This window comes from Phoca vitulina, unplaced genomic scaffold (genome assembly GCF_004348235.1).
Source record: "Phoca vitulina isolate PV1807 unplaced genomic scaffold, GSC_HSeal_1.0 scaffold1, whole genome shotgun sequence".
Lineage (NCBI taxonomy): Eukaryota > Metazoa > Chordata > Mammalia > Carnivora > Phocidae > Phoca > Phoca vitulina.
This window is the reverse complement of record NW_022589704.1, coordinates 13612754-13640504: the sequence shown is the minus strand read 5'-3', so window position 1 is coordinate 13640504 and position 27751 is coordinate 13612754. Positions and strand designations below refer to the sequence as shown.

Genomic DNA, 27751 nt, shown 5'->3' with positions numbered 1-27751 from the left:
TCATCCCAAACCAACCAAGCTTTTCAAACACTTTTCCTCTTTAACAGGCTCGTAGTAAACAACGGATGCAAGCCAGCAGACAAGACACAACTGGGGACCTCAGTGGGTGCATGGGGACCAAGAGGTTAGTTTTAGGACTCTGCATATTCCAGTTATGAAATGCTGGTGGAGTGATATGGGAACAAGGTTGAAGGGCTCGTTTGCCTGTGTTTCCCAATGGGTGACTTATACCACCGAGATACTGAGACAGAAACCCACCAAACAACAACACGGCACCAGCCCTGTGAGCCAGACCTCTGATAAATTCTATTCACGTTAAATTACCACCAAATACATTGTCAGTATAAAGAGAACCACTATCACTTAAGACAGAATATTCTTTTACCTGATTTTGGCCTATCGGGCTGACTGACCATTCATTTGATTATTCATATTCATTAAATGACTATTCATAACTAATCATGATCGTATATGTAATTTTTAAAAAGCTGCTCTGTTTCTAGATTAAAGATGTTTATATGAACAAAAAGATTCTTCACCCCTAGAGCAGGGGTACTCAACCAGGGCAATCACCCTTCCTGTCCCAGGGGCCATTTGACAAAGTTTGGAGACATTTTTGACTGTCACAACTAGGGAGGGAGTGTTTACATATACGGCACTGAGGCCAAGGATGTTGTTAAACATCTCACAATGCCCAGGACAGCCTGGCCCAGGACAGCTTGGATCCAAAATGGCAATAGGGCTGAGGTTAAGAAACCCTGCCCTGAAGAAAGCAAGCAAACCCTAAACCACTCTGTAAAACGAACGTTCCTGTAAGAAGAGCTGCCCGATGATGTTGTCACAGCCATTTATTATATAACATGGGCCTTCCACGTTACATGTGAGTGACTGATGCACTCCTGCAAGAGGTTCTAATATTCAGCCATGGTAGTTCCTACAGATAGACATCTAGAATTCTATAACAAGTACACATTTCCAGAGCCCTCATTTTGTTTGCAAACAATAATAAGGCAGAAACATTTTTCACCATAAACAAACCAAATCTTTTTAACCTTTAAAACTTACTATTTTTCACTTTCTTACTTGGCTCATTTAATCAAATATTTATTTACACTTTCTTTCATAATTTGGACCATTTTTTCTAAGAATTTTAAAAGAAATGAGTGATACATGATCAAAATAGAGCAGTAATTTTTAAAAAGACCTCACAATTACATACAAGTCATCAACTGAGGTCATAATTGAGGTGATTGTAGTAATAGTTAAACTAAATTCTCTCTCAATACGTTTTAAAATAATGATGTAAGTAATTCGAAAATAATGATGTAAATAAAAGAGGATATTTATGATCCAAATAGAATATTCTGTTCCATCCAGGACCTTGCCCAGCGCCTATGTTAGAACACCACCCACGGCTAATCTCTCTCTGTTTTTTAAAGTATTGAAGAAAAGACGAAAAACAAACATTGACATCCGGATACCTACAGAGCTAAATCTGTGGATTTCTTCTTGATTTATTCTCCTCACAGTTCTTCTCTTCTTCCAAAATTCACTGGCCTCCCGTTTAAAAACCTTTCCTCTGAAGCTCATTGTATCCTGTTATTTGAGTCGCAAAATATTTAAAAATAACCAATTTCGTTAAAAACCTTCCTTCTAAAGCTTCACCAGGCAGAACAAATCCTCCTTCTCGGGTGAAAAGGGAAATGCTCATGCTACATTACCATAACTCAACAGAAAGGAAAAGAAAACCAACAAGTTACCGCTTCCTGTCACTACCAGCTGTCCTGATATGCTTCTGTGCACGTATTCTCCCTAGTCACCTGCTTTAGAGTAAAAGACAAAAACACAAAATGGCTTTGGACATTTAAGAGAATTGCTCATAGCTAAATAAATCACGGGATGTAAAATCACCCATGGAACCATGTCAAGACTGAATTAAAGAGCTGATTTACTATAGGGCTCTAGGTCTGCCACCGAAACCTCCACCAGACTTCATCATCCTGAGTAGACCCCAAAGGGAAACTGTCATAATATGCCTGGGGTCTGAGAAGTTTATTTCAAACAGTTGCTCATACAAGTGTAGATTAAATTGGTGGTTTTCCAAGATCATCACTTAGGGCACAAGGAGAAATTAGAATTCTATTCATATTGGTTATCTAAATAAGTTGTACTCTACAACTATTTAATATAATAGATATTGACATGGACACCTTGATTCTCTATGGCAAATAGTTACAAACAGTCAAATAATTTCCTAATCTGTACTCACTTTCTCTGGAGCTATTTAGAACTGCAACTCTCCCTTCAAACCTACCCGAATTCTCCTTCCTGTTTTATTCTTCTCCATGACACTTACTAGCATGTGACACTACTCTACATTATACTTATTTATGTTACCTATGGTTTGTCTTCCTGCACTCAACTCTATGCTTCACAAGAGTGGGAATTTTGTCTGTTTCATGTACCACGTCTTCGGTGATGACAACAGTGTTCGTCATCCAGAAGTTTCTCAGTATATAGCTGTTAAGTTTAATGAAAGAATAAATGAGGGATTGGGGTGCCTGGGTGGCTCAGTCAGTTAAGTATCTGCCTTCGGCTCAGATCATGATCTCAGGGTCCTGGGATCGAGCCGTGTGTTGAGCTCCCTGCTCACTGGGGAGTCTGCTTCTCCCTCTCCCTTTACCGCTCCCTCCACCACCTGCTCCAGCTCTCTTGCTGTCTCTCTCTTTCTCTTTCAAATAAATAAATAAAATCTTTATTAAAAAAAGAATAAATGAGGGGCTTACATTTATTATGCTTAATAATGAAGCTTGTCCCCTATGTATATTCTGTTTTGAAATACTAGCTATTGACAAGATAATTGATAATTTGTATAAATAAACATAGACTATGGGAGTGTAGTCAAACTTTTTCTACTAGGTGCATGAGATTAGAAATATTTGAAGGCCACTGGACTAGGAATTAATTGATTAGATGAAACATTTGAAAGATTGATTCCAGAAAGATTGTGTGAAATAGCTATTCGGTTGAAGATTTTGTTTCTTCATCTGCAGGATGGACCTAGTCAACAGTGCTACCCAGCAATTTGAGGAAGCTGCTAAAGGAACCACTGCTTGCCCATGAAGCACTATGTGGGCTATGAAGATGGTTGAAGGAGTATTTCCACTGACGACTGATCTCCATGACCATCAAGATAGAAGAAAGCCCTGCCAACTAATTATGTCTGCTTTTATATCAGGGAGGGTCAGTTCCTAAGGCATTTGTCAAAGGCTCCCCTGTGCAAAGCACAGTATGGGGTACATTGTGGATACAGACAGGATGCTTAACCAGGAGAGCAATTTCTTTGCAAACGGTTCTCAATATTCTGAGAGTTTTGACTTTTAAGAAAGAAAAATAACAAGGCTGTTAACTAGCTAACACATTTTGCTCAGGCCCTAGCTAGAAGTAGGAGTCAGCTACAGCCAGAAAGAGGGAGTGTTACGGCAACGGGGGACTATGAGCAAATACAGTGTGGTTTTTATGGAGACTTTTGTTCCAGAGCCCTGTCTTCTTGTTCCAGTGCTCAACACGTTTAATGGTGCAGGTGCACGGTGGCCACCTTGAATGACGCAATGTGCAACCCAGAAGTGATTGGTCCCAAATGTCCTGTGGCTTTCCCCTAACTTCCTTCAGGTCTTCTAGCAAATGTCTATTCCTCAGAAAGCCTCCTCTGTCCCTCAGTTTAAAACTGTGGCCTTCTCCCCCTAATCTTTTTTTATTTTTTATTTTTTGCCACAGAGAAAATGGAATAAGACATGTTTCCTGAGAAAAGGAAAGCCACTTCTCAGGAAAGCCTCTTTCTGAGGAGCCTCTTTTGCAAACACAGTCCTCGATTCTCTACTGAAGGTGGTGATCTTCAGGAAAACGCTCACTTAACCAGCTCATCCAAACCACAATGGCCTAAGTAGATGCCATCTGCTTATTTAATAAGCCTCCCCGTTCATCACAGTTGCTTTTTACTGATGCAGGCCATTCCCTTTGCCCCAGTAATAACCAGACATAGTTGAAGTGTATCCATACACCCGAGACTTGAGGCACTCATCTAATTCTACCTTGTCAGGCAGTGATTTGTGTAAGATGGAGAAAGAGAGATAGTGATTGTTCCTTGTCAAAGTGTGGACACTGAGGAAGCTTCTTTCAAGAACTATGAGAAAAATAACAAGATACTATAAAAATAAGAGGTAGGGAGGTAAACTGTATCATCATTTTAAAATTACCTTAGGCAAACAAAGATCCCATACAGCAGAAGCCCTTTTGTTCCACGGTCATGAAATATTTAGCAATTTCACTGTATGTCTTTAGCTCTGAACAGATTTTACCCTCTAAGTAACTCTTTGGCATCTGTTAGATGAGCAGGCACATCATAGCACATGCAGACTTTTCGGATTTAACTTGTTTCTTTCAGGACATTATCAGAGTCTGCCTCTGGGTCACCTGATTTCCTGGGGTAAGATTATGTTTCTATTTTAAGAGCTGAAAATAGTGTTTTGTGACCATTTTTAGATTACGGACCCATTTGAGAATCCAATAAAATCTGCAGACTCACTCGCAGAAAGATGTAAGTATTCAGAACATGTGCATGCAGGGTTGGAGGTCACAAATCTCGGAAGTCCATCCATGGATCCTCTTATCCGTGGTAGCCTAAATCCCTAACTTGTGATTTTAGGTGATAGGAACGTTGTAATGAAGCATTTAGTAATACTGAGCAACTCTTGTGTGACTTCCTTTCTTTCTAATATTTGCATCTAGTCTCTCCTCTATTCCTCTTTAGGCGCCACAGTTCTTTATCCTGGAGTCCCTCCCACTCCTTGACTTCTGCAATGTGAGAATGACTCATTTGTCCCCTTGCTTAGCTGTTGATTGCAGCTCCCTTAAGTACTGACAGAAGAAGGCATTCCCAAGGCACATATGGGGACGTCAGATAGGCATAACTTGGGGTGACTGCAAAGGAGGAGGAAATCCTGTAACATGGAGTGTGGTATTCCATGGGATGGCTCCACTGGGGACCTCCACTGGGCTGTGCCTTCCTTGATTTCAGACCAAGCCTGTGTCTCCAGCATTCTGTGATACTCCACACCACCCCAGTAAATTCCTTTTCTGCTTAAGTTCAGACACGTGTTAGAAATTAAAAAAAAAAAAAAAAAAAGCCTACATAGGACAATGGGCAAGAATAGAGATAAACAGAAATTAGAGATTAGTTGGCTCAACCACCAGGAGTCACTGTCAAACTCATTAGTAGAGATCTGGTACCAATACATGTAGAATTTATTAAGTACTATACTCAAGGCATTGCTGGCTTCGTGAGAAATGAAGTTAGCCTTAAGAAGCTTGTACCTGACGGGCGCCTGGGTGGCTCAGTCGTTAGGCGTCTGCCTTCGGCTCAGGTCATGATCCCGGGGTCCTGGGATCGAGTCCCACATCGGGCTCCCTGTTCGGCGGGAAGCCTGCTTCTCCCTCTCCCACTCCCCCTGCTTGTGTTCCTGCTCTCGCTATCTCTCTCTCTGTCAAAATAAATAAATAAAATCTTAAAAAAAAAAAAAAAAAGAAGCTTGTACCTGACAAAGGACTCACTAGAGTTGAAGGAATCTAGGAAAGCTTTATAGTAAAGACAGAACCTAAGGCAGGCTTTGATTAATAGGTGGGAGTCAAACAGGTGGGAGAATGGTAAAGGATACTCCAGGAAAGAGGAATGTAGCATGAAGAAGGCATGAGATAGAATGGTTAAGATCATGGGATCTGGAATCAGCTTGAATTCAAATCCTGGGTCCACTTTTTCCTCACTGTGTATTTTCAGCTCAGTTTTCTCATCCCTCATAAACTAAGGATGGCACAGTAGCCACCTCAGAGAGTTTTGTAGGGATAAATGAGATGACACTTAAAAATTTCAGCATATTGTCTAATACATAGAAAGCATAATGACCACTTATTACAAAAGCTAAGAAGCAGGTCAAAACAGATTTTGTAAGAAAAAGTAGGAAGTCCATCTTGTCTATAGCCAGGGTTGAGAAGGAGAGGAGTGGTGGAAACAACTAACAATAGAAGCCAGGGGCCACTTCATGGAAGGCTTTGAATGCCAAGATAAGGAGGTTTCCACTGCATCCTGAAAGCCATGAGAAACCTGAAGGATTTCTGAGTTACAATTAAAATAGTGCCTTTGGAAGATTCATTTGGTAGCAGTATTGACCCAGGTAATAACAGAATGGTGGAAGGTAGAAAACATGGCAACAGAAACATAATCATAGATTTCACTGAGATTATAAATGAAGATCTGGCAATTAAATGGAAAATGAATGGTAGTTGAAACTTATTGAGCAAGTACTGGGTGCTGGATGCTGATCTAAGTTTATAGTACCTTCTTTAAACCAGTGACACTGTGAGCTAGGTATTATTATTATTGTTATCACCATCCCAGCTTTACAGAGGAAGATATTTGGGTCCTGAGAAGTTAAGCAATTGGTCCAAAGTCTGAAAGAAAATAAATAGCACAGATGGGATTTCAACCAAGGCAGTCCAGCTCCAGAGCCCAAACTTTTAACCAGAAGGGAGGGTCAAAGATGCCAGCAGGTTTCTGAGTTTGCCATCAAGGAGATGGAAGATATGACTGAGGACATAGAGTAATAAAGAGAGAGGACTTCTTTTCCTACTAATGCTGATATAGACATGTTGAAGTTTGGGTCAAGAAGATAGGAAAACAGACATGTCCGGCAACATTGTTGTATGTGTGCTGGGAACTCATGAAAGATTCAGTGCTGGAGATGTGAAGCTGAAAGTCACCAGAAGAGTTAAAATTGAGAAGTCTAAAAGTAAATTGAATTTTTGGAGAACAGGTAGCACAGAATTGAGAACACAGTCTTGAAGTTCTTTTACATATGATAAATGGAAAGCCATTTAGGAAGTTGGGAAGGCACTGAGATAAAGGGGGGAAAGGTCCAGGGCAGTGCGGCACCCAGATGCACTGGGTGGGGAGTTCAAGGATGGTGCTCATAGCATCTGAGCAGAGATGGATGTAGGACCTAGAATGTACAAAAAGATTCAGCGTGAAAGATAAGCAAGATGAAAAATAAGGACCTTGCAGTCTTGGATCCAGACAGATCTATATTTGAATCCTCTTCAGCCATCTATTAGATGATCTCTGGCAAGTTACTTGACCTCTGTCTGCCTGGTTTTTTAATATATTCAATGAAGTGGTGAGTATATAGCTTATAAGGTTGTTGTGAAATAATAAATATTAGTACCTGGCATTGAGGAAAAAATATATATATTTTACATATACACACATAATTCCTGTATGTATATATATAAACATTTATTGAATATGGTGGGCATTTATTAGCTCTACATAGGTTGTATTTATGTATAGACACACCTACTATGCATATACATATACATAGAAAACATATGAATACTTGTATATATATAGTATTTTTTTTAATATGTATGTAGTATTTAAAGTCTGGCTCCATGGTGCCCAGTCAGAGAAAGTAAGTTTGCAATTTTCAATAGATAAGAGTCTGGATATTTGGAAGTTAGTTAAGATGGGAATTATTAACCATATTGTAGAAGAAATAGGAAGATGTTAGAAATTTTAGAAAAAGTTCTGTTTGTATTAGTTTTCTCTTGCTGCTGGAACAGCTTACCACACATTTGGTGGCTTAAATCAATACGCATTTGTTATCTCATAGCTGTTGTGGGTCAGAAATCTGGGTACGATATGGTACACCGTGATTCTCTGCTTGGGGCTTCACACGGGTGTCAGCAGGGCTGTGTCCCTTTCTGGAGATGCTAGGGAAGAACCTGGTTCCAGACTCTTCAGTTCAGGTTATTGAAAGAATTCAGTTCCTTGTAGTTGCAGGACTGAGGTCCCCATCTCCTTGCTGTCAGCCAGGGGTCACTGTCAGTGTCTAGAGCCTGCCTGCATTCTCTGGCTCGTGGTCTCTTTCTGAGCTAGCAACAAGGGGTTGATTGAACAACCAGAGAGTCTTGGGACAACATCCTTAGAAAACTGTCTCCCACACAGTCATATTCTGGATAACAGCTTGGTTTTTGTGCTTAATCTTTTAAAAACAAGTTTAACTTCATGAATGTACCGAGAAAAAGGTTTAGGTGAGGACAGTACTTGGCCTTTGAGTGTCATTTCTACTAAGCAGTGAAGATGCAGGTTGCAGTGGAGCTAAGAAATGAGTGAGAGGAGATAAAAATTTGGCTTATAGACCCCTTCCTGGGAAAAACCAGCAGTGAGATATGGTGAGAAAAATAATTATAGCTCTGGGGAGGGGCAGCAGAACCAAAGAGACAAATTCGGAAGACGAATAGTGGTGGACAAGTAATCGGATATATAAACACAGAAAATAAAAGCAATAAGCTAAGGCAACAAGCCATGAGGTCATCTTTTTTTTTTTTAAGATCTATTTATTTATTTTAGAGAGAAAGAGAGAGCATGCGTGGGAAGGGCAGAGGGAGAGGGAGAGAGAATCTCAAGCAGATTCCGTGCTGAATGTGAAGCCGGATGCAGGGCTTGACCTCACAACCCTGAGATCACGACCTGAGCCAAAATCAAGAATCGGACACTTAACCAACTGTGCACCCAGGCACCCCTATGAGGTCATCTTTAAAATGTTTAATTCCATTTGCACAATATTTGAATAGGTTGTATGATGGGCAAATGATATCCTCACTGAACCTAAGAAACCAGAGGACAGAAACTTGGGTTTCATTGACTCTGCATCTGAACCAACTTGATAAAAATGACCCAAAAAGTACCGTTGGGAATGCAGAGTAACTGAAACCTTGGTGGTTGTCTTAGATAGCTACACATGATGTCATGCTCGAATCCGCAAAGCCTAATTTGAGCAACCAGCAGAGCAGTTTCCTGTGTGTTTCCACCTGCTTTCATGCTGCCTCTTGATTCCATCTTATCTTTATTCTAATTTATTCTTCCTGCTAAGTTTTTCAGCATGTGCTGCATTTACTCCTTCATTGTTAGAGGATATTTAGATAACTCATTTTATTTTTTCTCTTCCATTTCTGATCGATTTCCCTATTTCCTGCAGGTTTGTGTGCTGCATGGCTTTGGTCACATAAGACAAAGCAAGGCTGCGTCTCTGGGTTCAGCTTGCCACCGTCCACCTTGTTTAAAGGAAGTCAAGCACAAGTAGCTACTTCCTCCTTCACTGTGGTCTCTCCTGAGCCTGGCCCCAGGCAGCAGTGCTCTTTACGAAGGTTCACTACTTCCTGGTGAACAGCTCAGAGTTACCCTGAGAGAACCTTGAGGGGTTTAAATGAAGACAACATGGACGCCTGGGTGGCTCAGTCCGTTAAGCGTCTGCCTTTGGCTCAGGTCATGATCCTAGAGTCCCAGGGTCAAGTCCTGCATTGGGGGGGGGGGTCTCTGCTCAGCGGGGAGTTTGCTTCTGTCTCTCCCTCTGCCACTCCCCCTGCTCATGCTCTCTCTCTCGCCCAAGCTCTCTCTCGCTCAAATAAATAAACAAAATCTTTAAAAAAATGAACACAACAAAACCTCTTATTTCTAATGTAGAGTTTTCAGTGGGCAATGTCTGTGGAATACAACAGTTCTTCCTGTCCCCTAACTTGCACTTCAAATAGCATTTGTTTTAGTATAAAATATTGAGAAATTTCATGGAAAAGAAAGTGCCATGCAATGTGAACCTCACTGAGGGAGAATGTAGACATGCCAAAAATAGAAACAGACAGCAGTTGTGTGTGTGTGTGTGTGTGTGTGGCACTGTGTGCTTGATGTGTGTGTATTGTGTGCATGTTGTGTGTGTGTGCATGTACGTAGGCATAAATGATCTTTACTGCACTGAAATAATTTATAGTATTCAGTTCATAGCCCTTCAAACATGTATCAAGTTGTAATGATACTGTTTATATTGTTGAATTTAAATAAGTCTCGGGGTAAAGTTTCCCACTTAATCAGGATTTGGTGTAGGAGTGAAGGGGGTAAAAAAAACCTCATTTCTTACAGAGTCTCGTGAGCCCATCTTAGAATCTAATAGCAATCAGTGAAGGGGTGATAGTTTTTTTCTTCTCAATCGTGGACTTTATCATTGGCTCACAAAATTCTACCAGGAAAAACACTGTAGCCTAGAGGTATTCATACATCTCACCAATAACTATCTTAATACATTATACGGGAAATGAGGAACACTGGCTTTAATGTTTGCCCTTTTCTCAATGTTCCATTGGGCATTTAGGTATTTATCACCCATCCCGAAGTTTTTCCTGCTCTATGGTAAAGGCATTCAACCACCCTCAAGACATCAGCTTTCTCTTGGTCTGTTACAAAGTTGGGAGATCCTCAGAGGCAAGCATTCATTCTGATGGAGACCATGCCTTAACTCACACTCTCTTGCCACCATGCTCAGAGCCAGAGCATAAGAACATGACAATAACAATGGCAAACGTATTATATGATGTTCTAGGTTTATGTTTCACACGATATATATACAGCTGGAATCTTAATGCTCTTTAAAAAGTCATGCAGCTAATTCTTCACCTAATGTTCTTCTCCCATTAAAAAAAATAATCAACCCCAAATCAACATATTTTCTACAGGACAATTTTTCTTCTATCTTTTAAAGAAGACTGAAAGGCCTTCTGGATTGAGGCAGATGATTTCTTTTACAAATGATCAGATGAAGACATTCAAACAGAGCCTCCCAGAAGATGGGAGTTGAGGGACTCTGAATCAATGCTATTATCTTTGATCAAATGGACTACTGCCCAACAGCCATTTCCCCCAGAGACAGGCATTCTCTCTGCCGGCTGGCTTGGATCCCATGCCAGCTTCCTGCTGCTGGCAAAGTTAACTACACACTAGAATTACTTCTTTTAAAATAAAACAAGCACCCAAAATTGGCCTCCTATAGTCATTCCAATTGCTAATTACCTTGCTTTCACGATGACTGTCACCCATTGTTTAATAATTACCCCGAAAATTACATTGTACACAAGTTTTATGGAGAGGGCCAAGGTCTTTCAAATCTGTGAATCTCAAATGGAAAAACTGGTTAATTTATATAATATCAGCATTACATGTATTTTATTCTTGTGGTGGTCTTTTTACTGCAGACGGATGTGTCTTTACAAAGGGAAGGCAGTAAAGCATTCTTACCTAAGCAATTTTGATAAGGAGACAAATTGTCACGTAAACGTCAAACCTGGAGAATACATGCCACCAACTATTCAGACCAACTGTTTGCTGGTGGATCTGACTGATGGCCTAGGTGAGCTCTCTACAACCAGTCTGCCCACAAACCATTTCTTTAATGGTGTCACAATGCATTCATATCTCCTAGGGCCTTGGCCAGGAGGAGGCAAAGCTAATAGCAGACTTTGATTTAAGCACTTAATGCCTTGCATGGTAGAAATTGGAGAATGATGGAAGGGTCTTGGCTTTTTCAATCAAGAGCTTCTTTCTGTTTTTGACGAATTAATTGTTGGGCTTTCCTTATTTAGCTGCAGGTACTGTGGTAAACTGTGTACCTTTTGATGTGTGATAGGTCAAGGTCTCTAGTTAAAGGACAAATTAACCTTCCTCTATTGTTCTTGTCAGGTGCCCAGGAAGGACTGAAACAACAAACAAACAAGCACTGGACAGCTCTGAGAGGGGCACCGGTTTCTATCTAATCTGGTTCATGAGAATGGGAGCAAATGCAGAGGCTCCAATTCTTTGTTAAACATTTCTAGGTCCTGGTCCATGCCAGGTATGAGCGACGGACAATTAGGACAGAATGCCCATCTACAGTCCCCATGAGAGATGGTGGTACACATCAAACAATCTGTGGAAATACAAGAAGACAGAAACTAGGTGTCAAGTGAAGAATAGGAGGCCAGAACATGAGGCCACACAGGCATGGGGACATGAATCAAGCCTGGGCAATGGTAGGACTTTGAAAGTCACCCCTATAAGAACTTTAAGAGAGGTTCTCTTGTGTGTCCGAGAATCACATGGGAAGGTTGCTAAAAATATGGATTCCTGGACCCTCTCTAGGACCTCAGGGGGCCTGGTGGGGCCCCAGTAATCTGGCTTTGTAACTAACATTCAGGTGATTCATTTGAAGGTGCTACGCAAGACTACACTTTGAGAAACCATGACTTCGAAGCTGATTCACCTGAATAGTTTTCTTAGGTAGAAAATCATATAGTAGTGCCCCCTGGGACCCCACTTCCCAGTGCAAATTGTTGTTTACACTAGGCTAAAGTCTTATTTATAAAATCAAATATTTTCTTTCCCTTATGTATACTCTGTCAGGCAGAATAAACTAACCAGCTACATCACCCTGAATGTTCAGGGGGCCGAGGAATAAAACCCTGGAGTGAAACCAGCCATTGAAAACTGGGCCTGAGATGGGCTCCATCTCATTTCATTTCCTCTTCATTGGCCATCTCTTGGACTTTTGTAACTCTGGTCATAATTGTCCCTCACTTATTGTCCAAATCAGGTTTTCTCAAACTCGGCAATACTGACATTTTGGGCCAGATAATTCTTCCTGTAGGGGGCTGTCCTGGGCACTGCAGGATGCTTAGCAGCACCCTGGCCTTTACCCACTAGATGCCAGTAAATCCCCCACCCCACCCCGCTGTGACAGCCACCAATGTCTTCAGACATTGACAGATGTCCTCTGGAGGATGAGGGGAGGAGGGAAAATCACTCCTGCTTGAAAAATCTCTAGTCCAAATCCTAGTGCAGATTATTCAGCCTCAATATTTCCTTGATGATGGCTTTCTGGCCCAGTGACCTTCTGGAAGGTAATGGAGGTTGCTCTCCAGACCAGGGCTAGCTCCTTTTGAAAGCCAAGTTGACAGTTGCTTGGAAGAACCTCAGGGCTACTGGCCTTCCAGTCAGTCCCCTCTCTTACTTCTCCATACCTCAAAATCCCACTCCTGGAATTAGTCTGGGTCTGGGTTTCTGTTTCTGTTCTGGGCTGTCCCTATCAAAGCACAGCTATCCCTTGCTGGGAAAAGATTGAAGCCATTATCCTCTTCACTACCTTAGAGCTCCTAGAGCCCAAAAGGCAAGCACATTTCCATGGCATGAAGGATAAGGTTGGAAGTGTGGTATTTGCCCCTTTGGGTATGATCACTGGGCTGGAGTCTGTGGGCCTCTGGACAAGTTACCCAACCTCTCTGACCTTGAGTTTCTTCAACTGTAAAGTGAGGATAACCACTGCACCTACTGCACTGAGTGCCGTGAAGCTTGATAAAAGAATATTTATAGAGAGTTTAGCACCATACCTGGAATAGAATAAAATACTCAGTGGATGTTAGCTACAAGTTTGATGAGGAGGCAGTTGCGTTCAGAGGGTAAGTGATCATAGCTGGGCTGCCACTGTGTTCAGGGGCAGATGTTCGCAGATGTTTGTGTACTGAACAGCAGGCAGGGCCGGGGGGGGGGGGCGATGAGAAAGATACCAGATTTAAAAGTGGCAGTGAAAGGGAAAAGACATTCCAAAATGAAAGCAGTGGCCAGAAGACCCCGTTGGCCTGGATGTGGACGATGAGGCTAAATGGCCCCTCCTCCAGCGCGCACTGGAGCCCCTCACAGCTGACCTCTCTGTGCTCGCTGAGCCTGGCAACACTGCATATTTCGTTTTTGAATCCCCACTGTGCACAACTACAAAAGCTTCCAATTATCCTATTTCTGTCATCTCCCTTCATCCCACACAAAAGACCCAAATGCAAGGAAGTTAAGAAAGCCAAGATTTAACCAATATCATATGCTTTTTTATCTTTTCATGGTTATGTTTCTGCCCAAGCAGGACTATAAATTCCCAGAGCAATAAACAGGATCGTCTTTATGTCTGCTGGGTCCCCTACTGGCATGCGGCAAATACCAACATTATAATTACCAATTTGATGTGAACAGGAGAAACGGACACTGCACTTTCTTTTTCTCTGTCTTCGCCTTCTCTCCTTCCACAACTTTCCAAGGCCACAACAAGGTATCGCAGTACACTGACGAGGAGACATTTAATCTGACTTCACTGTCTCTTGCAAGGGTGTCCCAGATTGGGAAAGAGATCCATTACCTAGACTGGATCAAAAGATCTTTGGTGGCACTGAAGATTGGCATCTCTCTTGCTTTGGTTGGTATTCAGGGTTATATTTTCAGTAAGCAGTTCTGAATTTGTGTTCACTTCTTATCTTTCTGTGCCCGTAACTACTGAGTGGAGACCACCGTTGGTAAGTCATTTCTTTTGTTCTGGCCAAGTGCATGTCTGTTCATAGTGAGAAGAGCGTGCATGGCAGACAGGAAACCTGTATTCCAGAATCAGTCCATTTACTGATGGCCCGAGTGACCTTGGGCAAAACAGTCACTCTGTAAGCTTTTTTTTTGATCTCTAAAATTCTATGTTTTTGTGTTTTTTTAAAATCAAACAATTTGTACATTCATTTTCAAATAAACTAATGATTGGGCTGAGAAAATAAGCTTTTTCTTTCTTTCTTTTTTTTTTTTAACCTCAAGTGCCACTTGGAAAAGAAAGACAAGCTGCAATCAGACGCCTTTTTCCATATCCAGTCCAGATGGTATACCCAGAGAGATGCTACCTGTCCCTTGCTCCCTGTTCCCCAACTAGATTTCCTTTCAGAAGTAAACAGCTGTGCCTTCTCACTAGATGACATTGTCCTTGACATCTTTTACAAACAGAGCATTGAGAGAATTTTGGCACTGTTTTCCCATCCACTTGTTTTACTGATATTCCTTGATTTTCCTATGGGGGACATCTCATCTACCCCCTCACCTTCCAGAAAATGTCAAGCAGGGGCCCTGACTATATGTGGGCTGGAGTCTTGAGAAGAAGGACCCAAAGGCAGAAAATGTGATTTATATCAAACCACCCCAAGTCCTGCACACTGTGGTTCCTGGGCCCTTCTCATTCCTGTGCTGATTAAGGCCGGCTGTTGAGTTCTGCCTTCAGTCTGATAGGCTTTCCCCACCTTCATACTTTATTCCCCTTGATTGAGGTATAGCTCTTCTCTGTTTGCAACCATGTCACATTTGCAACCATTTGTTTATTTACTCTGAAAATAGGTAAAGATATTGTGCTAAGTTTTTAAGATAATCAGAAAAATAAAACAATTTCTTTGTCTTTATAGAGCTTAGAAGAGAGGGTTTGGCAAGTGCTGTAATGGGAGGTTTATATTAGAAAGTACTAAAAATCAAACAAGTAGAAATCTCATTATTTTTTCCCAAGTATTCTTTTTCTTGAAGATTTTTATTTATTTATTTGAGATAGAGAGAGCATGAGCGCAGGGGGCGGGAAGGGCAGAGCGAGAGGGATAAGCAGACTCCCTGCTGAGTGTGGAACTTGAAGTGGGGCTTGATCCCAGGACCCCAAGATCATGACCCGAGCCAAAGTCAGACGCTTAACCCACTGAACCACCCAGGCACCCCTCCCAAGTACTCTTTTAAGCACTAAAATCAATAAGCCAACACAAAAAAATGAGCTCATTACCTTTCTTTCCACATACTATTCCATGCAACTTTATCCTCAGGTTAATATCACCAGCTACCTAGGTTGTAAAATCAGGGACATGATACTCATTTTCAACTTCCCTTACCCCTCATCTGCATAACCAGCTCATCACTAAGTTCTAATGATTATATATTTTCTCTTGAGCATCCCTGTCATTACAATAATTTTCCTGTCTAACGCCAGGTTTGACCATGTTATTCCCTGGCTCAGAAGTCTTAAATGGCTACCCCCTTGACAATATTAGTGTTTCCCAAGTTGTGCTCTAGAGCTTCCTGATGTGTGAGTCAGTGCTCCTTTTAAAGAGACAGCCAATGTCAAACAAACTTGAGAAACAGTGGACTGAGCAAAGCTAAACTGCGTCCTCACTGAAGAACTCTTCAGGGCTTTACATTTCCAACAATGTGCAATGTGAATCTCTTGAGGCACGTGTACTAGGCAATATTTCCCACATGGATTTTTGTACAGAAGCATTTTCTTACAGAATGCTTATATTCCCTGTCACACAGTCTGGGGAATGGTCTCTGCAACCCTGCAGATGCAGTGAGACACCCGGTAGACAGAATCTCAATTATTTTCCCTTTTTTTTCCCCTAAAATATTTTCAAAAAAGAAAATGACAGTGGCATCTTTTCCAGGGTAGATGGAAATTGTAGGAGTTTGTGCAAAGAGGTCTGAATCAGGGCAGATGCCAGGTTGTACTGGTGCTAAAACAAAGGGAAGGCAGCATGGTGGCTGGTTGCCAGGGCGACTGCAGGCTTTGGGGTAGGACCTTTGCACCTTTGCCAGTTTGGGCCCTGCTCCTGCCCCACAGTGAGCACCAGGTGTCATCTTCTTCCCCCAGCAATGACAGCTCGGAGCAGCATAACCAAGACATTTGTGCATAGCAGCAAGGGAGATACATAACTTAAATACTTGACATAATTTGCTTACACTGGACAAAAGGTAACATCTATTAAGTACGTGGCTTTGGGTTTCTTGGGCCTCTGTGAAATCTCAGCCTAATAGGATGAGGCAGGGACTGAATAAGCACTGTCCTCGCCATGGAAAATAATTCATGACCCAGTTATGGTGAAAATATGGGACATCTGAATCCTGCCTCCATCCCTGCCCTCCGCCTCTTCCCTGCAGTAGCTGGTGAGACTCTAGTCCAGGTTGTAAGCAGGGTTCTAAAAGGATTTATTGCTTTTGATGCATTAGTATCCATATCTTCTACTTGCATTATGTTGCTGAAAATTAAGTTAAGTGTCAGATATTTATTACCACATTCCCCTTTGATATTTTTATAGCCAAGAAAGGATAGTCTGACTTAGTATTATTTAATTATACCCGTGGAAATCTTTCTGAATTAAGAGTCAGAGTACACGTTTTTCGAAGTCTAAATATGATCTTTAGCCATACACTTACATTAACATCAGAATCGTTTTGCACTCCTATCAGTCAAACACGTTGTCATGTGTTACAAGCTGTCTAGTCCTCACTGGCTCAAACTGGAACCCTGAATTAAGGAAAGCTCTCATAAAAACTTACAGGAGAATGACAATCTGACAGTAAATGACTCCCCTTGGTTCCCCAATGAGGTTTTCCTGCCACTAATGTTTTTTGGGGTTTTTTGGCCACCCGTGTTTTAAAATATTGGAATTAGTTGATAGCATTTAAAAATAAGGTTTTACATAAAAGCCCTGGCTACTAGCGTCTCTGAAAAAAAAAAATTAGAGATCTGATGATATTGATGCTACCTTTAGACATGGGCCATGACCCTTTGTGTGGGCCATGCATTTTTAAATTTACCATGCTCCCCACTGCTCCCATTTGTCTCCTTGTCTATCTTATGTGGCCTGAAGGTGTTTGAGTTGGAAGCCCTTGACTTGAAGTCACATTCAAGATCATATCTTTTAGTAAGGCTGTTGTAACTGGGAATCTGATCTAAGCCTTACTTGATTCCTCTACATTAAACAGTAAGCCTAAAGATTTCTACGGCCAGTATATGTGCAGTTAATCCAAGTCTATATGAGATCAATAATTTACTCCTGAGGATTCCCCAAATGTGAATATGCACCCATATCTTATTACTACTAGTAAGAAAATTGTGTTTCTGCTCTCACCTTCCTACCAGAACACTTCCTACCCACCTTGAGTGGATGGGACAAAAGAATAATTCTAGCATTGATTAAGCCATAGAAAGCACTAAAGTACACTACATTTCTTCTTTAACTTTTCAAAATAAGAACCATTTTGGTGCTTTTGTGAAAAACTGGTGTGGCAGTTAATGGCATGTTTCAACACCTCTTCATGTAAATGATGGGAACATGATGCCAAGCAAAACCTTTAAAAAGTGACAAAATATTTGTTTTAAAAGAGGAAACAGGGGCGCATGGGTGGCTCAGTCCATTAAGTATCTGCCTTCAGCTTAGGTCATGATCTCAGGGTCCTGGGATCGAGCCCTACATCCCTGTGTAGGACTCTCTGCTCAGTAGGGGGTCTGCTTCTCCCTCTGCTCTTCCCCCCTGCTTGTGCAAGTGCTCTCTCTCACTTTCTCTCTCTCTCAAATAAATAAAATCTTTAAAAAAATAAAAGAGGAAACAAACCTTCTTTAAGTAGAAATCTTACATTAATGATGACAGAAAGATCATAAGAGCCTTCATATGAAAGGTTATCATGATATTACTAAGTTATTTATCTACACATCTAAAATTATCCCCACCATGCATTTTTAGAACATATCACAGATCTGGATAAGAAAGTCAGCACCTTATTCAATAAAATAAGGATGGCAGATTATAAGTAATCTTGAAGACTCCAAAACTCTATTATGTTAGAGGAGTATAGCTATGAAAGATCAACGAATGTTTCCCTTTCTTCTCTCCATTTATCCTTGGAAAATTATGAGAATACCATTGCTTTCTCTTCATAGGGGCTCCCTATACTGGTAATCACCTAAGTCATGATGAAAGACTGCAGGAGTCTTTCAAATAATTTAGTAATTTCATAGTACTATTTCCAGATATGCTATGGTTGCATTTTTCTTACATGTTGAAAGATGGTCAAGAGACGATTCTGCCATACTTCACACTCTCTAGCAACATGTAGTCGTACTGGTACTTTTCTTACTAGTGTCAGAGGAGATTATTTAGGAATGGACTTATCCCAGGAATCCTCCCTCCAAAGTACCAACACCATTTTCTTGGGTTTTCCATCATTTCCATTTTCCTGCTAGAAGGGTTGAGGTTGGGCAGAGAATCACCCCTAATGTCCCCATCCATCTCAGTCGACTACCTTTCTGGCCTCTCTGATCTCAACATTAAACCATACAACTTTTAAACTGTCCTAGGAATATAGTCCAAATATGATGCCAAGACTTTGTTTGCTGACATCTTTTGTATTAAATGACAAATGCTTATAGCTTAGCCTCACTGTTCCAATAGTCAGCTGGACCATACACCAAATTCTGCCTTCTGAAAAAGAAAAGAATGAAAAAATGTAGAGAATCAGGAAAAAGATGAAGAATATCAGGAGGAATCTGGCATCACTCCCAGCTTTTCTTAAACTGTGAAAGACAAGTAATTAAAAAGTTTGAAATAATGTAACTATTGAATGGGATATTTTTATTTCATAAACAATAACAGTAACAATAGGAGGGATTGAGAAGGGGGAAAGACAAAGTTATAAGGAATTTCTGAAATTCTCCAGGGCAGGTGCAAGCCCATTTTTCCTGAATTATTTTGATATTCGATTAACAATGAACAATTAGCAACTGCCCAGGCTTGGATTTAATTTTCTTACTATAAAATTTAATAAGGTTGGACTTGCATGTAGAGAGCACAGGTCACTCTTATATGGTTTCATTTAGGAAAGAGCTATTTGGCTCTGGAAGGTATCTAGACTCTTAATCCAAAACCTATTACTTTCATAATGCCTAAGAAGCAAGACATAATGTCTAAATAATGTTGGGAGATAATATGATATTCACACCCATTGCAGAGCCGAGGAAAATGGGACAGGGATGTTCAAGAATGCAGGAGGCACTTGGGATGTGTGTGTATGGTTGGTGTGAAATCCAACTGGATGGGTCTCAGGGACCTAAAGATTATTTGGTTCAGAATCATCATGCTTTTACAATTTGGTGTGAAATTCAAGGAGCTATTTCTTCCATATTACACTTTCAAAGTATCTATTTCAAGTTTATATTTGAAAGGACTAAATGCAGGATGCTGAAGGTTAGATGTGAAGCCTCTGGTGGGTGTTTTCCTTGCTAAAATTGAGAAGACTACCTGTGTTCAGATGGATGTAATAAAAAATACATCATTGAATTTCCAATAAATTGGAAAAACTCTTTAAATGGTAAGTTGCTATAAATACAAAAGATATTTGATAAACAGTCAAAATTTAATGTGTCGTTCATTTTCTAAATGCAAATGATTCTTTAAGATAGCTTGATCTTTAAATAAAATCTCTTTGAAATAGATACCACCTGACTCATCAATAATTCCTTCTCGAGGACTTCTAGGAGCATAGGAACCAAGGGGCCAGGAACAAAACATGATTTTTCCATAGGTTTAAATCTTGGCCTTCAAATATTTCCAAGAAAGGCAATTACTGGTTGTGAATATCATCAACAAATTAACATTTAAATTTCCCCTTTCAGAAATATGCCCTCAAGAAAGCAGAAATCCTGCCTTTTATTTTTCTTTTCTTTCTTCTCTCTTAGAAGGGAAGAACAGCAGTGTTATAAAAACCCATACCTCATGGACATAGGACTAGGAGAGCAAGAAATTCAGAATTAAGTGGATGGACATAGGGCTTTCCACTTTTATTGCCAAGTTATTTCTAGTGTGAATGTCCACAGCAAAACACTTCTCCCTGATGGGTCATGTCAATCTTACTGCATCAGATAAAGGGAAACTCTTTTGGTAGAAGGCAAGAAATTTTACTAATCAAATTTTTAATTGTTTAGAACAATATTAGTAATTATTAGGTTGATTTTTAAAAAATAATCAGATTCTGGATCTGATGATGTGCATTTTCCCCAAAATATAATCATTCAACCTTCTAAGTGTATGGAATAAATGGTCTATTCAACGCCAAGTGCTTTAACTTCACAGTGTGTAGAGTTTAAGGAGACCCAGCTAGAATCCTAAAAGTGCTCAAATTTCATGTTGTGTAGAAGATGGAGCCAAACCTGGCATATAAAAGATATGAAAGTAAATGTTTGCTGATTGCATGCCCAACAACAGGTATTGTTAAGCACTTTTCCACGGCAAGGTCAATGTTCAGACTCAAGTCTGCAATTTACTTTTCTGCTCCCATCTCCCAATATGATCCTTATATAGTCCATAATTCAACCCTTCTTGGATGGATTCTTGTCTTCCGTTTCCCTCTGATGAAATCTCATGGCACCTGCTTTGTGCTTCTCTTCTGGCAATTACCTATTTTTCTTTAGGTTGTATTCACTTAGGACAAGCCAACTGTCCTATTGCTGGGGCTATCTTCTTAGATCCATAGTTTCTTAATTCCCTTCCTATCCTTGAGAGAGCATAGTTTCAGAACTCTCATACAGCAGGTGCTCCATGATTACTAAGAATTTAACTGGCTGCTCTAAAACTTCCATCTAATATGTTTAAGTCTGAAGTCTAAAGTGCCATTTCTCAAGAATTTATTTCAAAGTGCTTAAGGAAGAAACTTGAATTGTACTCATATACGCAAGAAGGGCCCCAGGCATCATATAAAACTAGAATATTCTCTTTCTCACAGGATCATTTTCAAAGAAATAATTTTTGATCCAACCATGTTTATTATATATAAAAAAAGTACTTTTCAAAGAGTCATCTTTAAGTGCTGAGCGAAATGCTAATTTTGGAAATTAGAATGTATTATTAATCACGTCGTTGTGGCTTCCAGTGAATGTAATTACTTACTATCTATAGCAGAATTGAGTTAATTGATTAACATTACCCTGTAAAAACACAAGTGGGCACAACAGACTCTCTGACGCCTTCTGATATTTGGCAAACACCGAGTGCTGAGCCTATACATCATCCACTCTCAGCCTGCTCTTTCCCTCCAAATTCTTTTAAAAGACATTTCTGAAGAGCCTGCATATTCCTGAGAAGTAAAAATTTCGTGGGCAGCTAGGGAAGCACAGATGGATGATGCTGGGTCCTGGTTCCAACTCTCTGCTTGGGACTCACTATAGATAGATATAAAGGCATGGCCTCTTTGTGCTGGCACCATACTACACATGCTGTTTTGAAAATACAAACTAACTATTACATGGCCCTTTAAGATTTATGTAACACTGAATTTCTATTTTTCTGCAACTGTAAGTTTCCGGATGCAATTCCTGGGGCAACAAAAGGGGAATGTTTGCTTTGCTCCTACTTTTCTAGAAAATTTAAGTGTTTATTTCCTCCTTCTGGACATCAAGACTACTGCCTCTGCTATGTGAATCGTAAAACTGATCATACAGGCTTTAATTTTTAAAAAAGATTTTATCTATCTGTCTATCTATCTATCTATCTATCTACCTATCTATCATCTATCTATTTATTTTAGAGAGAGTGAGAGAGTGTGAGCAGTGGAAGAGGAAGAGGGAGAAGGAGAGAGAGAATCTTAAGCAGACTCCCTGCTGAGTGTGGAGCCCTACTCGGTCCTGCAACCCAGGACCCTGAGATCATGACCTGAGTCGAAATCAAGAGTCCAACACTGGGGGCGCCTGGGTGGCTCAGTTGGTTAAGCATCTGGCTTCGGCTCAGGTCATGATCCCAGGGTCCTGGGATCGAGCCCCGCATCAGGCTTCCTGCTCAGCGGGGAGTCTGCATCTCCTCTGCCTCTCCCCCTGCTTGTGCTCTCTCTCTTTGTTAAATAAATAAACAAAGTCTTAAAAAAAAAAAAAAAGAGTCCAACACTTAACCTACTGAACTACCCAGGCACCCCTTGATCATACAGGCTTTAAATCTGAGAAGTTATCACACACCATTCCTGAGACAAAGCAGAATAACTCTCATTGAAAAGATGTAGAAAAACGCTAATGTGACAAAGAGTATGATGGGCTCTCTAACAAGTTTCTTTGGACTAGACCTTAACACTTGCTGGGTTTATGGTCAATTATATTTTATTGAAACTATGAAAAAACATGAATAAACCCTTCAATGCCAGCTAGCTCATGGATATAAAATTAAATATCATCCTAAAGCAAATATTCAAGTAAAAAATAGAGGCTCACATTTACCAAATCTGTGATGAACGAGGCAGGAATCATCAATATATTTGGAAACTCCATTATGTCTAAAATCTTGGAGGTGCTTAAACAAGTAGGAGCTCATGAAATGATCTCATCCATTGGACATGAATCATTAGGGTCAAACAGATAAAGTTCCATCTATCTTCTAATCTTCTCTAATATTAGAAAATCTGCCTTTATATGACTTGATTACCTACATAATAAGTAAAAATTTCAGTGTTTTCCCAGTGGCTTAGCATCGGCTGTGATGTACCCCAAATATGATTGTATAATGAGTTATCTGAAATTGCCATTTTATTTGGTGACTATGACAGAAAGTAGGTTATATCAGTGACTTTAATAGGTCTCCTTATCAAATTACAAAGGGAATTAAATAAAAAATTGGCTCTGTGCCCACACATCCTGGGTCATGATCATGTTTATCTTTGTGATTAAAAAGATCTCTCTCTTTTTTGGGGGGGGGTGGAAAAAATTTTATTTTTATTTATTTATTTTTAAAATTAATTAATTAATTTTTAAATTTACATTCAATTAATTAACATATAGTGTATTATTAGTTTCAGAGGCAGAGTTCAGTGGTTCCTCAGTCTTATATAATACCCAAACCTCACATTTTGTAAAAAAAAAAAAGAAAGAAAAAAGAAACTGTTAAGTCGGTGTTACTAATGACTATTTGTAGGGATGCAAGAAGAGTGAGGGAATGTGTGGAGGAAGTTTGAGTAAAACCCCTCAAACATTTTCACTATTTATCTTATTACCGGCATGCAATACTTAATACTGTTCACATAGCATATACATCTTTTACAATTCAAAAAATACAAAAAAGAAGAACCAAAAAGCTTTATTCAGTCTTTGGTTTTCCTCTTCTGCAACTGCCGTTTTCTAATACCTATTCATTATCCATTTGGGGTAAATATCTGAATAGGAACCACCAGCTGAATTTTGAATGGATGCATCTAAATCTATTCCGTTGAACATGGAGTCAGGTAGCCACCGAGAAAGTAAAACTGTTAAATTATGACCATGACTGTGTACCTAAAAGAGAGCATTTGCTAGGAAATCAAGCATGTGTGAAACAAAAATGGCAAGGAGAAAGCTAACAGAAAATGATATGTTTAGTATTTTTACTGACTGAAATAATTCCCATGTGGTATTTCAAGAAGAGCGCCAGAATATAACCTCTAAGAACTAAGAATAGTTTAAGCTTTGGATTCATTAAACCGCAAGAATATGAGTCTGAGCCTAAAAGAATCCAAGGCAGGGTGGGTTCTAGGACTAAGTAAGTAAGCCCTTCTCTGCCAGAAAGGGCTTTGCTATTGAAGGTGTGAAGCCTGGGGCTCACCTCCATCCAAAGGTCCTCACCTCCTGCAACCTACCCAGCCCCCATTCTCAATTTCTTGCTTCCTCTGTGGTCTTGAGCACATCACTTCTTTTAATCCGCTTGGTATTGAGAAATCCACTTGGTATTGAGTATTTGGTACTCTCTGTGAAACGGTGATAAATCAACATTTATTGCTAGAAGGTAAGAGATTAAATGAAAAAGTATCTGCCAAGATTTATGAATTCTACCACAAAAATTTTGTCCTCACTGGCTTTATCCTCACAGGCTCTAAATAAAATAACAGATTCAGTGCTAGGCGGCTAAATAAGATAGTAGATTACTTTTTCCATACACACAGGGCTCCATTGAAAACTTTGGTTACCAGTCTAATGGATATACCATCCTAGCTGAGTCCATACCCAATGTCATGGCTCTAAGGCAAGCATACACGTAATCATGAATTGTGCTTGTATGGATGCAGTGGTGCCATGGGTTTAAAAGCAACACAAGATTAGAAAGTTTCTTTGATTGCAGAATAAACAGAGCCAGAGAAACACATGGCCTCTAGATCTACCCACATAAACTTCAACCAAACTGAGGTAGAAGGCTGGCAGGATAAAATGAAAGCAGGGTTTGCCAAATGCTGACAGTAACGCCTTCAGAGAAGCCCAGTGTCTTCGGCAGAACCCCAGTCTTCAAAACTCTCCAGCTGCCATTTCTTTACTTCTCCTGGTCTCAGTTTGAGATCGGGCTCTCTGCTTTCCCCTGGCAGTTTTCACAATGAGCAGTTGTCTGAAGAAGTAGCAGTTTTCCCAAACTGAGGGCACAAGCTTCTGGTACTTTTTAATTTACACAGCAATAATCTCCACAATTCTGTTTCTCCTTTCAATCCTTCCATCTTCGAGGAAGTCATCTAAAGTGTTGATGATTTTTCAGTAACTTGAAACACATCTGTAGTGAAATATACCTTCCCCGATAACAGATCAGAAAAGCACCTGAAGGATAGCTTAGGTGATTCCAAAGGTGCTTACTGTTTTGTGATGAACTCATGCACAGTTTATATTCTTTTTGTGTTAGATGTGCCAAAAAAGACACACTTGTGATCAGACTCTCTATTCCTCACTTCTTTGCAAATGAGTCTCCAGGGCTGTTGGTCGAGACAAGATTTGTAGAAGTGTTCATTGGTTCATTTGCCTGTCTGTCCAAACCAAAGCCTCCCCTGCCTCTTACGTCAGACCCTGAGGATGATTCTGCCCCAGTTCCATCAGTTATAGACCTGCAGCGCTCTATTCAATAATCTCATAGCTAAAAGAATGACATGGTTATATACAATCTTTAACTCAAAACCCATCGACATTCTTTTTCAACAGCGTGGGCAAAAATGGGACAAAATGTGGTAGCTATGAAGAACAGAGAGATTTAAAGAAATAAAAACTAGAGTACAAAAGTGACACAGATGGAAATGCCCCCTTGTTTTAGAATACAAAAGCAGGCTCGTTTTAAAGCAGTCCTTACAAAAAGGCCTCTTAACAACCCAGTGCTACTTCGATTTGAAAGAGGAAAAAAAAAAAAACAAAAACGCATTTCACACTTCATTTCTCTCCCTGCCCAGTGAGCATCTTCCTCACTTACGTCTCTCGTTGTCTTTGATCCCATCTCTACATTTTGGTCCACTTATTTCTTCCGAGGGTTTTCATTTGGAGAATGTCTTGGTTCCCCGGCTTTTTCCACTGAGTCCCCTTTTTGAATAACTTTTGTTTACTTGATAAGTCTCTTATTATAGCTTCCTTATGGGTGGAGAAGTGAGGAACCATCATGCATACCAAAATGTCTCCTTAGAATGAACACAAAATAATAAACAGGGTATGTTTTCACGTACAGAAGTCATTAATTTCTATGAGGCAGTGGGCAGTAGATATTTTGCTCATTTTAGACATGAGAAAGAGGCACATTGCCTTAGCGTAGCGGGCATTACTCCGAGTGCTTTTCCTTACTGCTCATTTAGGTCAACAGCCCTGTGAGGAATTATTACCATCCTACAGGGCAGGGCACGGAGGTTCAAAGAATGCAAGGAATTCTCCCGTAGTCCCAGCTTTTTCCAATGACACAAGTCCGACATCGAAACCCACGTTAACGATTCTGTTTCTGTTACAGCATAGCATTTGGGAGTCAGAAATGTATTTCTGTTCCCGACATAGAACTCAGTAACCTCTTTAATCTGAAGAGATTACACGAAAGTGATTTGCCCCCCCCCTTTTTTTTACCCTGGACCCACAGAGTTATATTCCATGTCTCTCTGCAGCATCTGTTCTTACTGGTTTTACTCTACAGATTAACTGGAACTCCTTCTCTTTGTATTTAATCCTTAAAGAAAAATAAAGAGACCAGTTTAGAGCAAGAGTCCCTTATTTATAGAATGGCAGAATTGGCTTTCATCCCTGTAGAGATTTATTGCTCTAAAATAATCAGAAAAAAATCAGAAACTGGATAAGATTTGCTCTACTACTAATGTTAGTATTTTGCAGTTAGCATATATGTGGTTTCACCTGAAATTGTGCATATACTCTGGAACTACATCATTTTAGGATTATGAGGAGGGAATAGGATGGCATTAAAAAGACTGTGTGTCTCTCATTTTGAGACCCAGGCAAGTGTCCTTGTTCTGCCACCATCTCTTATAAAAGTCAGAGATGTCAATTTGTCTCTTTGGCCCTGAGTTTCACCTTTCAAGTGAGGCAAGAATTCTATGATCCCCAATTCCTAATATTTCATTTCTCTATATAATCTATATGGAAAACCCTGGATTTTCAAGACAAGAGTGTGCAGTATTGGACACTGAGCAGAAGAATGTCCTGGCACATGATCCCAGACCTGAGTCAACAGAGACATGAGGGCAGGCAGGTTCAGTGGGAAAGGTAGCAAGGCCAGGCTGCTGGAGAGAAGAGGAGGGTGGGGATGGAAAGGTGAGTATGTCTGGGCTGCAGGGAAATTACAGGTTTCACAAGAGCCACACTGGGCTGGTCCCTGACTCCTTCTCTAGCCTGGGTAGTCTTTTCACTTTTATTTTTTGTATTTTTGTTTGTTTGATTCATTTGCCAATTTGATCAGGATGACATTTATGCCCATTAGGAGAATTTTCTGGGGAAGGGAAAAAAAAAAGCATTTTTAACTCACCTCAAATTTTCATATGAATGGGATACCTTGGTCTCCACTGCCCCTCCTTACATGGTTTGAAGAAATTAAATGATTTATTTTGTGTAGTTTAGTGTTGTTTTAATCAAAGAAAGAAACACCCATGTAAAGGCAATGGAGCATACACTGATAAAGTCGGGCAGAAACTTGCACCACTCATCACTCTGGTGTTTCAAGAGAGGCAGGTGGCGTAATGGCTACAGGCAATGGCTCTGGGTTCAAATCCCAGTTCAAGTCCTTACTGAATGGGTGACCTTGGGCAAGGTCAGCCATTGCTCTACCTGCACCGTTTAAGGCAGCAGCTGCTAGCCATGGGTGGCTACTGGGTGCTTGAAATGTGGTTAGTGTGATTGAAGAAGTGAATTTTATTTTTTTTAAGATTTTATTTATTTATTTAACAGAGAGAGACATAGCGAGACAGAAACACAAGCAGGAGGAGTGGCAGAGGGAGAAGCAGGCTTCC

The 27751-nt window shown here is 40.3% G+C and overlaps 1 protein-coding gene across 14 annotated transcripts in view; it reads right to left on the bottom strand.

Annotated features, from left to right (window-relative positions):
- Positions 1 to 27751, bottom strand: part of DOCK10 (dedicator of cytokinesis 10) — a 255238-nt gene that overhangs the window by 159891 nt on the left and 67596 nt on the right. For 3 of the 14 annotated variants that reach the window (XM_032401130.1, XM_032401127.1, XM_032401128.1), the window contains exon 1: positions 1486 to 2559. The exons of the other annotated variants lie outside the window; for them this stretch is intronic. In XM_032401130.1, the coding sequence (XP_032257021.1) occupies positions 1486 to 1590 (105 nt within the window). In that variant the 5' untranslated portion in view covers positions 1591 to 2559. Of the gene's footprint in view, positions 1 to 1485; positions 2560 to 27751 lie in introns of those variants that run through there. 14 annotated transcript variants of the gene reach the window in all.